Source organism: Ailuropoda melanoleuca, unplaced genomic scaffold (genome assembly GCF_002007445.2).
Source record: "Ailuropoda melanoleuca isolate Jingjing unplaced genomic scaffold, ASM200744v2 unplaced-scaffold11384, whole genome shotgun sequence".
Classification (NCBI taxonomy): Eukaryota; Metazoa; Chordata; class Mammalia; order Carnivora; family Ursidae; genus Ailuropoda; species Ailuropoda melanoleuca.
The window spans coordinates 1,740,297-1,751,996 of record NW_023179820.1 but is presented as its reverse complement, the minus strand read 5'-3'; the positions used below and the strand labels follow the sequence as shown (position 1 = coordinate 1,751,996).

Genomic DNA, 11,700 nt, shown 5'->3' with positions numbered 1-11,700 from the left:
AATTTGCTTTCAAAGGTATTTCCCCCACTTACGTAAAACAAATAGGTAGACACACTGGAGAATACTGTAGGTTTTGTGCTTCTGGCTAAGCTGACCCATTTTATTGCTATCTTAATTCAAAGAGGGTGTCCCATCTGTGGTTAAGAGAAGAAAGTCCTCCTACATTAAAAGACACAAAACCTGTCTTTCAAATAAGTAAAAGACCAATTTTACTGGGATATTTTTCAGAAAAGTAAGGTTGGTTTGTACCCCACAGACAAGTGGCAGCTGTCAACCTGTCTTCTTGGGAGGCTGCCTCTTTAACTGGCTTAACATTGCCGATGGCTTTTCCCAGATTCACCAACAACCTCCACTTCCATTCCAAGAATGAAGGAAGGTGAGGAGAAGAACTATTCCAAGTTACTTTCGCTTCCAGTAAGATCACTAAAATTTGAAGATATCTTGTTTCAGGCTACCTCCAGGCATCATAGCAAAAACACTGACAACCAAAATTGTGGCTCAGCTTTACGGGCAAGCTCCTCACCCTCTTACACCCCACAAAACAACGTTGGGATAACACAGCTGCTAATTCCTGAAGCTCCTCCAAGTTCCCTCAGGTCTCCCTAAAGACCTTAAGCCTCGCTTGATGCGAGGCTCACCATCCAAAATATCTCTCACGCAGCGTGCACAACATATTTTTAGATCTCAATTCACAGTGCAATCCATCAAAGGGGCTGTGAACCCAAAAGACAGCAACAAAACTAAAACTCCAACCTCAGCAATCAGAGCACAGTCCGCAACTACCTGACCGCAACTACCTGACGGGGATCCTCCAAGAGGGACAGCGCGCCCAGACCCAGGAGCCAATAGGTGGCTGGCCTAGGCGTTGCCATGGCCACGTTGTGTGTTAGGGCCGCGCACACAGCCCGCGCACGCCCGGAAGCCAATCGGCAGCCGGCTGAGGCGTTGCCATGGCCACTCTGTGAGTTAGGGCCGCGCGCGCTCCGGGTTGGGGAGAGTTGGCCCAGCTGCCCCAGGCCCAGGACAAGCACGGGTCCCGTTAGCCGCGCGCCCCTAGACACCTGCCGCGGCCCAATTCCAGACCGCCGGCATGAACCGCAAGAAGCTGCAGAAGTTGACAGACACCTTAACTAAAAACTGCAAGCACTGTAAGTAAGAACCAAGGGCTTGAGGAGCAGAAGTTCCTGGAAGGGCTTGTATTCTGCCTGATACTAACTAGGTCCGCTGCTCAGCCTGCTTCCCACCTCCGCTCTGAGTGCCCGTGGAGCCGCCTTTACGTCCCCTAAAGAGAAGTCTGGAAGGGAATTCCTTGATGGTAGTTCCTTGGGCCAGGTACCCATGCTTGCCCGTGATCTTAAGGACCAGTGTAGGTGCCCAGGCATAATACCACACTCCCACACATGCACACTTTATTCTCAAACTCTCTTCTTAACTCACCTTTCCATTGTAGAAACGTTATTTATATACTGACACGACATGTGTGCTTTTAGCCTCAGACACAGGTGTCAAATATGTATTGAAAACCACCAGACTCAAGAAAACTAGCATAAGCAACATACATCTGCTTCCTAGCTCTCTGTAGTGCCAATAAACTGGTAGGGTTGAAGTTCTGAAAACTTACCAGGAGACCCATAAGGGAAAAAATGGTTATCAATAGCTGAACATCCTTAGAAAAGATGAGTTGAAAAGGCACAAACACCTGTATCTCAGAGCAAGAAAATGCGTCTGGAGACTAAAGAGATCCACAAAGCTAAACACACAGCAAAGAATCTGCTCCCAACTCCAGACTTGGACTTTGCAGTTGCTGGTGGGGTTTCGAGGAAAAGGAGACTTTGCAGGTGTGACAAAATGAGCACTTACTAAAGATATCTGCTCCAGTCTCACATTCTAGAACATGGTCTTAGAATTTCATAGGTAACTTTGGAATTGTATTCAGACTGAAAAACAGAACTGTACTTGGGGAAGGACGCTATGAATGTGGTTTAGAATGAGAAAGATACTGTCTGATGAGCAAGCTTATAAATTGTTGCTGATTGCAAAACTAAAGGCCACTTGAGAAAATAGGAAGAGCCATAATCCCAGTACCACCCCCATTGTGCAAAGGAGGAATAGGTTTATTGTAGTTCTAGAGCTTATAGGATCTAGTGCCTTCTAGTTGTATTTAGTATCTAATATACTAAGTGGTGAGATGTGCTCCCTCAGTGAAGTGGCACTGTAAATAAGTTATGGTGTGCATAAACATCTGAAACTTCTTAGAGAAAAAAGCCACCCTATAATTTAAGGTATTATTATGGTTATTATAATGTGGTGCGAGTTTGTTCTGTTGTTGTTTTTCTCAAAATAATTCTATTTCAGGGCGCTGGGTGGCTCAGCCATTAAGCGTCTGCCTTCGGCTCAGGGCGCAATCCCAGAGTCCTGGGATCGAGCCCCATGTCAGGCTCCTCTGCTGGGAGCCTGCTTCTTCCTCTCCCACTCTCCCTGCTTGTGTTCCCTCTCTTGCTGGCTGTCTCTCTGTTTGTCAAATAAATAAATAAAATATTTTTTAAAAATTTAAAAAATTAAAAAAATAATTCTATTTCAAGGAAAAGACCAGATCTTCTTAAAACACCTACTGAACATTTTTAAAAGCAATGCAATAATGATATACACAATGCTGAATTTGATTTAGTTCCTGTTCAGTAAGTATGCAATGTATTGCAAACACTCATTCTGTGAACAATCAAAAGGTGAATGTATTAAAAGGTAAATGAAAACCTGGCAGGAAAAATACTTAATTCTTTTGATTTTTGTCCTTACATCAAGTTTTTAAAGTGGGCCTTAAAAACCTTGAAAATTATTAGTTAAATTCTTTAGAAATATTTATAAGTCATGGACATTATAATTAAAAACTTATTTAAACAGAGAACCTTTCCCCTAAAGTCAAATTTCCTTTTAGTTGCTATATGATAATCCCACCAGGATGAAATGGATAAATTCTGTAGAATCAGAGAAAAAAAAAATCTTAAGTGATTGCCCAGCTAATCTACCATTCTACAGATATGATATGCAGAACACATTTAGACCAATCCAAAAAGATGAAAATCTGTTCTTGAATTTCCCTTAATTTCATTTAGTATTTTATTCTGGAATTTAAGAAACATTTCAACAAGAAAAATTTTCTTATAGCTAATCTTGGATCCTTTGGGTAATAAATTAAGGTAATATTCTTTACTTTTTATTTTAGCCAAGATGGAAAAATGGCTAATCAACATCCCCTCTGCAAACATTTCATATACATGAACATTATTCTTCATGCAGGCTTTTCTTCTCCAACCAGTAGTAGCTCTTTTGTTTTTTGTATGTGTGGTTAAATATATATAACATAAAATTTACCATTTTAAGTGTACAACTCTATGGCATTAAATACATTCACATTATTGTGCAGCCATTACCACCATCCATCTCCAGAACTTTTTCATCTTTCCCAACTGAAACTACCTATTTAACTATGACTCATTTCCCCCTTCGCCAGACCCTGACAACCACCATTCTACTTTCTGTGTCTGTGAACTGGACCACTCTAGGTACATCATATAAGTGAAATCATACAATATTTGTCCTTTTATATCTGACTTATTTCACTCAGCAGAATGTCTTCAAGGTTTATCCACCTTGTAGCGTGGTTCAAAATTTCCTTCCTTTTCAAGGCTGAATCATATTCCATTGTATGTATACATTGCATGTTATTTATCCATTCATCCACTGATGGACACTTAGTTTGCTTTCACATCTAAGGCTATTGTGAATAACATTGCTATGAACATCTGAGTCCCTGCTTTCAATTCTTTCAAGTATATACCCAGAAGTGGAATCACTGGATTACATATTATTTCTATGTTTAATTTTTTTTTGAAGAACTGACATGCTATTTTCCACAGCAACTAAGAGGTTTTTTTTAAATTATAACCATTATATTCTTTTCTACTATTTAACCAGTTTTTTAACCAAATCATTTATTTCCTCAAATTTTCAGTGTTCCTCCTAAATTGTGTCACCCCAAACCAGATCTCCCACTCAAACCTGTGCTGACTTGTAGATGAGGCATGATTTCTCCATTCCTATCTGGTGTCTTCCTTTATTTTATTTTTTTCTGCAATATAATCATTTTCTTTTTTCCCCCAATTTTTAAAATTCATTTATTTAAACCAAAAAGCAAAACAAAACAATTCACCCTTTAAATGCACATGTTTCATCCTTGTTTTTAGAAGTACTGAACTGTAATTTTGTTTTGTTTTGAAATAAAACCTTTCTCATCCTCCACCTATGCTTCATATTTAAACTCACTTTTATGGCAGGCAATAATGCTTCCACCTACATACCTCAAATGGGAATTGGAACACAAATAATTAGCTTAGGGTTTATAAACTCTCTTTTTTTTTCTTTTTTTAAAACACTTTTTATGCATTTATGTGTATGGACGAGCATACATGTCTGTGTATCTATTTTAAATAAACATTCCCTTTCTCCAAAATTCTACTGAATACTTGTGTGTTTTTTTAATAATTTTGTATTATGTTATGTTAGTCACCATACAGTACATCCCTAGTTTTTGATGTAAAGTTCCATGATTCATTACTTGCGTATAACACCCAGTGCACCATGCAATATGTGCCCTCCTTGCGTGTTAATTTTCACATCATGTACAACAAGAACCATAATGGGTGCTATAATATGGTTAAATGCTTCTTTATTGGAAAAAAGTCACCTTTTTTTTCTGATATCCAGCTTACTGATTTGACTAAGGCTGATGATGTGAAGTGAAATTTTTTGCCTAATGTTCAGGAGTCTGGTATCTATTTCCAGGCGAAAGTTAAGTTGTAAATCTCATAAATGTCTATAATCAAAATGCTGGGGGAAATTTACCATTATTAAGTATTACCTTGCTTACTTTGAATTGCACCTCTATTGCCTTAAAGTTTAGCATCTGACCCCATAATCATTATTCAGGTAACTTGGCTAATATTCTTTTCTTCCTAAATGTGACTGAATTTAATATTCAACTCCTGTTTGGAAGGAAAGCTGTTTCTCTTATTTTAGTGGAGAATCCTCTGTGTAGTGGTCATCCTCTATTATGGGTTGTGAATCTTAAAACAAGATAGTCTTTTGTTGAAAACTAAATATTTGATGGCCTTGATGCTGTCCATAAACTCATTAACACAAATTTTAAGTTAGAAATTAAAGAGTAAAATGCATTTTTGTTATATCTTAATTTTATTTTTTCACAGTTAATAAATTTGAAGTGAACTGTCTTATAAATCTTTTTTATAATTTGGTGGGAGAAGTAACAGAGTGGCAAGGTATCACTATTGGACTAGATCGTAATGCATTTCGAAACATCCTGCACATGACATTTGGAATGACAGATGACATGATTATGGACAGAGGTAAGAAGACATACAATATTCAGATGGGCTAGATCCAGCCATAACTGGAAAAAAATGTTTGGAGTTTGAATATATTCTTGGTAGGAAGCTTAATGTTCTGAATTCCCAATTTCACTTGAATATAAAAAATTAACTTCTGTGTTCATTGGGAAGGGTCATAGGGAAGGTGATTCTACTCACTCTAATCTGTGTATTTAAGAAAAGGACAAAGTCCAGCTTGAATAATTAGGTTTTCCTTACTTTATATCCAAAAACCTAAAATATTTCTATTTCTCTCTTAGTATTCCGAGGTTTTGATAAGGACAACGATGGCTGTGTAAACGTATCAGAGTGGATTTATGGATTATCAATATTTCTTCGAGGAACTTTGGAAGAAAAAATGAAATGTAAGTGAAATAAGTCAAGCAGAGAAAGACAATTATCATATGGTTTCACTCATTTATGGAAAATAAGAAATAGGAAGATTGGTAGGAGAAGAAAGGGATAAAGAAAGGGAGGGTAATCAGAAGGGGGAATGAAGCATGAGAGACTATGGACTCGGGAAACAAACTGAGGGCTTCAGAGGGGAGGAGGGTGAGGGATTGGGATAGGCTGGTGATGGGTATTAAGGAGGGCACGTATTGCATGGTGCACTGGGTGTTATACACAAATAATGAATCATGGAACTTTACATCAAAAACTAAGAATATACTGTATGGTGACTAACATAACATAATAAAAAATTATTTAAAAAAATGAAATGTAAGATTTCAGGTTACCCTATTGCTTTTACATTAGGATTAATGTATCTAAAGAACTTACGTCCATGTCTTCCAACCCAGCCAGTAAAATAGGTTTGTCTTTTGGTTGGTTGGTTTGAATCCCCATTAACCTCTTTTATGGAGCAAATTCAAGTCAATAATAAATATTGAAAAAAGTTAATACCAAAGAAAATCAAGAGACTGAGGAGTAATTCATTCCAACCAAGATTGTGTAAGCAGGTACTATACATGCTAACTATGTACATATGCATTTATGTATTAAAGTATTAAATATTTTACATATTTCATTACCTGAATTGTTAACCATCAAAGTAGAGAACATTAATTAGAGTGTTCTGATTCTTAATTCTTAATTCATTCTGATGAACTCTGTTTAAGGATCATATTTCAGTCAGTTTTCCAAGAATTTCAAGATGAAACAGTCAAATCATTGTATGCTTTATATGCATTGTATGGTTGGCATGCTTATTCATAGCTGAGTGAGTGTAAGAAGTCATTTTCTAAGGGTTGTTGACTATATTCAACAAGTGTACATTGAGCATTTACTATAGAAATTAGATTGCACTAAGTCCTGCAGGCTTGACATGAACATCCACAATGCAGACCTTGGCCTTGAACATTTTATCAGAGCAAATATTCCTAGTCATAGTATCAAATTCATAATTGGTTATTTTTTTAAAAGATTGCTTTGAAGTGTTTGATTTGAATGGTGATGGATTCATCTCAAAGGAGGAAATGTTCCATATGTTGAAGAACAGCCTTCTCAAACAGCCATCTGAAGAAGACCCTGATGAAGGAATTAAAGATTTGGTTGAAATAACACTTAAAAAAATGGTAAATATGGGAAATTCAGAGTTTTATATTGAAATTTATAGGCCAGAATGGGATAGAAATAAGAATTCAAATATTGGTTAACTATCAGTTTACTGCTTGGTGAAACAAAACACTATATTGTGCTTTTTAATTATAATATTAAAAGCTCTTTTCAATTGTATTATTTAGTCTCTCATTTTTCCAACACCTTTCTTCTATCAACACTTGACAATGAAAAGATGGTTTGTGTTTGCATAAGCATTATACACGTTGACTTATGCATGGCTGGTCACCCCCTAGGACCATGACCATGATGGGAAGCTGTCTTTCACAGACTATGAACAGGCTGTGAGAGAAGAGACCCTTCTACTGGAAGCTTTTGGACCATGTCTACCGGATCCAAAGGTAACGATATTACTTTCACTGAACAGTGACCAATATATAATCTAGGATCAACAACCCAGGACTTCTTGGTTTAGTGAGTGAAGGATCAGATGAATTACATTCACCTACAGAGAATAACTTCTAAGTAGAGAAAGCCAGCTGAAGAACTGCTGGTTCATTTCATAATACTGCTGTAGCCTAATGGTATTTTTTCCCCGTTCATTAACTCATTCATTCCTGTAAGAAAAAAATACTAAAGCATAATGTGTTCTAGAAACACAGATGAAAGGTTCTATGTCTGCATTCAAGGGCTAATATATTCCTGGGAAAAGCCAATGTGAAAATAATTACACAACAGTGTGATAAGTATTACTATAATAATAATAATGACTTGTTCAGTGCTTCATCTATGACAGGCAATGTCTTTCTTAAGCACTGCCCCCATATTACTTCATTTAATCCCCCTAACAATCTTATGGAGGACGTAGTACTATTAATCCTCATTTTATAGATGAGGAAACTGAGGCTCAGAGTGCTTAGATAAGTTGTCCAAGTTCAGTCACCAATTATGGAGTACCCTGCATTTCCTGGTGCTCAAGACCATAGAGATATGTGTAGTAGAGTGTTGCAATTGTTGAGGGCATCTTATCCAGCTGTATGGAATCACAGGTGACGGCTGATGGGACAAGGAAGGCTTACCTGGGTTGTTAGGCTACAATAGTTAGCCAGGTCAAAATGGAGAAGAGCAATCTAAGCAAGGGAATGGCCTATTCATGAGGATTGGGAGGCAAAAGAGAAATAAATACTGTGTTAGAAGAGCATTCAGTGTGATATGAGATGGATGTTGAGGCTGGACATGCATAGAAGACCCAAGTCCAACGGAGTTTGAGCTTAGATTTTGTCTTAAAGATCATGAGGATTAATTGGAAGATTTTAAGCCAGGGGAGTGACGTGATGTATAGATACTGCCTTATCCACCTTCCCAATCTCTAGTCGATATCTCCAGCTGATATCTCCAACATGCCAGTAGATAATCTCAGTAAACTCTTGGTTTTCCCCTAAAAATCGCTCCCCGCCATCTTCCCTGCCTCAATAAATGACACCCCTGTACACTCAGTTTTAGTCAGAAACCTAAGTCATTCTTAATTTCCTTCTTAGAGCGCTATCAACTACTTCTTCAAAATATATCCTTGAATATAGCCTCTTTTCCACACATCTGTGATGGTCAACCTAAATCAAGCTGCCACCCAGTCACCCAGTCTTGGTCATTAGCTTTCTTGCTTCTACTGTTGTCCCCTACTGACTAACCTCCACAACAGCCAGTATATTTGGAAACACAGATGTTGTCATGCCCCCCCCCTTGCCTGAAACCCCCAGTGTGTCTGAAGTCTATTCAGTGGCCTCCTTTTCTCTCTCCAACCATGGTCTCCTACTGTCTTCCCAATGGAAGGTTTCTGCCCTGGAGCCATTCCAGCCACCTTGCTGTTCTCCCTAGGTGCCTTTGCACTTAGGGTAGCCTCTGTCTAGCATCCTGTCCCCAGACCCTCACATGCCTCAGATCCTCCCTCCATTCAGTCTCTGTGCAGATGCCATCCACCGTCTTAACTACTCCTCGCCCTTCACTCCTCACCACTGCCTTTTTCTTCTTCATAGTTCTTATCATTGCATAGAATATATTTACTCATTTACATATTGTCTGTCTCAACACATGGATGGGAAAGAATGGAAAGGAAAGGGAAAGGGAAGAAAGGGAAGAAAGAAAGACGAGAATTTTCCTTAATCCCACACCCAGTCACAAATAGAAGTAAGAAATTACTTCTATTTCCTGTCCAATGGTTTTTTTTTTCACAGTCAAATGTCATGAGAGAATTGTCTATATTTGTGACTTGCACTACCATGACTTCTTCAGCATACCCCGAAACTGCTCTTGCTGTGGTCACCACACCCTACTTGTTAATAAATCCCAAGCGTAGGCTTCTTGTCTTGTTGGGCTACATCCCTTCCCCACCCCAGCTCTCAGTGCAGCTTCTCAGCTCCAGGAAGTATCTCCATTCCTGCTTTAGCCTGGCTGTGACACCACGTGGCCTCCTGGACTCCAGAGCCCTGCTGTGCTTACCTTCCCTATAGTGAATTAAGCCCAGTTTCCGGCCATCCAGCCACCAGGCTGGAGGCTCCTAGAGAGCTATGTCATGTGCTGTTGCTCATCTTTGTGGTCCCAGAGTGGAAAATGCATGAGTGTCACAAGTTCTTGGTCCCCACTCCTCTTTAGTTATCCTGTGGCTCTTCAAACATAAAGGAGACATACAGAGCATTTTGTTTTTCTTACCTTTGGAAGTCTGTACTAATTTGAGCACATTTTTTTACAGACTCATATGGAATTTGAAGCCCAAGTATTCAAAGATCCAAATGAATTCAATGATATATGAATACCTAAATGTCTGTGTTGTCTCAAGCGAGTAAAAAAGAGGCTCATATGTATTGCTTATTTTTTCTACTTAGCTCAGAAATATAATGTTGAATTGTGTGTTTGGGGTAGGGAATGGGGCTCACCAACATGTATCAATCAACAAGATGCAAGTGAAATAAATGGAAGACAGGAAGTCCCTTATTAAATGTTGGGTTTGGCAAGACAAGATCGCATTGCCAGATATTTTACCACATAGACTATCTGTTATAAGCATCTAACTATCATAAAACGTGTATTAATGAAATGAATAGAGAGATTACATAATCATGAATTACTGAGGCAAAATTCTTCGTGTCAGAAAAATACTGGGTATACATTTAAAAATCATTGAAATTACTGAATTTCCTTTGAGCAGTAAATAATGAAGATAGCATCTAAAAAAGAAGAACAACAGCATTTAGCAACACCTCTCTGCTAGGCATTGAGGGACTTTCTGAGAGCTGAAATCATCACGTACCTACTTCAGTATAATGCATATTACTGTTTGAGGCTTTGTCAGAATAATCTGCATAGACACTAGGCATCTGAGGGCAGGGGTCCCCGCACCCACCTTTATGCCTATCAGAGCAGTTAGCACAGTCCTGTGCACAGAATGGGCCCCGAGTAAACACTGTGGATGGAAAAGTACAAAGTGCTACAAAATAAATCCAAATTCTTGGTGAGCAGAGGGGAAAGAAAGTGCTGTTTTTGTACATAATGGATGATGTGGCCGCAGCTTTCAGTCTATCCCTGGAGTCACTCTGATGCTCTCCACCCCATTGCAGTTTGCTACAAAGGCCCCTGTCTTCCTTGACTCCCTCCGCCTCTCCACCTCAGCCCCACCACTTGTCCCCATCCCCCTGACTGGGTACACCTCAGTGTCATCCCCCACCTCTTGGAATCCCCTCATGCACTACTTAACAGGAAGCACATCACATCATGTCCCACCAGCACTGAAGTCCTGAAGACAGAAGTGCTTCATCTCTGCCTCCTACCATCCAGCAGGTGCCTGTAGGCATTGGATGCAGCATGAGAAAGATGGGACCTACTTGGGTTCCTATAGCTACTGTTTACCTTTCTTAAATGCATGCAAGCAGCTGAGAGAAGTTTTATGCACATATCCCCTCTGTCCACATATAAACATTCAGAGGCTACTTGGGACATTAAATTCCTTTTGCCACTACATATGTGTCAAGTTTAAGCAAAAGAGTACCTTGTGTGAAAAAAAAAAAAAAGAACTGTTACAAATAAATGTAATAAATGATTCCATGAAATAAAAAGTATTTTACTGTCTATTTCTTAAAATTTTAAGTTCTTATGTAGATGGACTTTGACACAATTTTTCTGTCTTGAGTAGGTATAAATAGTGAAACACAATGCTTTTCATTTTTAAAATTTATATTTTTCTGATTACAAAGTAATAGAGGTTCACTGAAGACTCGGAAGTTTAGCAAATTAAAAACTAAAATTTAAATGTTCATTGATTTCTGATATAGATACTTTCAGGCTTTCTTAAGGCATTTGTAAGTATAGCTATAACTTTTTTTAGATGATCGCATTGAAAATGCTCTTTTGTGAGCTGCTTTTTTTATGGACCACTATCTCACGGTACTTTTTCAGACCATATTTGTCTACAGCCTGACTTGCAATGGCTACCTGGCGTTCCACCACAGCAGACATTTTTAAAACATTTCCCTGTCATTGACATTTCAGTTGTTACCACATTTCTTTTACAAATAATTTCCAAATTTACAAATGAGTGAACTGTCCTTGTAGATAAATCTTCTCATTTTCATCATTGCTTGCTTAATCAGGGTAAGTTTTTATAAAAGTGAATGTTTGGTTAGAGGCCCAGCTTTGAGGTTTCTAGCAC

General features: G+C 38.5%; 1 protein-coding gene across 2 annotated transcripts; it reads left to right on the top strand.

Annotated features, from left to right (window-relative positions):
* The first annotated feature begins 979 nt into the window (after positions 1 to 979).
* Positions 980 to 11,028, top strand: EFCAB1 (EF-hand calcium binding domain 1). Of its 2 annotated transcripts, XM_002930184.4 has the most exons (6): positions 980 to 1,148; positions 5,265 to 5,423; positions 5,705 to 5,809; positions 6,867 to 7,018; positions 7,298 to 7,402; positions 9,748 to 11,028. In XM_002930184.4, the coding sequence occupies exons 1-6, from the start codon at positions 1,091 to 1,093 to the stop codon at positions 9,805 to 9,807; spliced, it is 639 nt and encodes a 212-aa protein (XP_002930230.1). In that variant the 5' UTR covers positions 980 to 1,090; the 3' UTR covers positions 9,808 to 11,028. The 2 variants fall into 2 exon arrangements, with proteins under 2 accessions (XP_002930230.1, XP_002930231.1); XM_002930185.4 differs by lacking the exon at positions 5,265 to 5,423.
* The last annotated feature ends 672 nt before the right edge of the window (positions 11,029 to 11,700 follow it).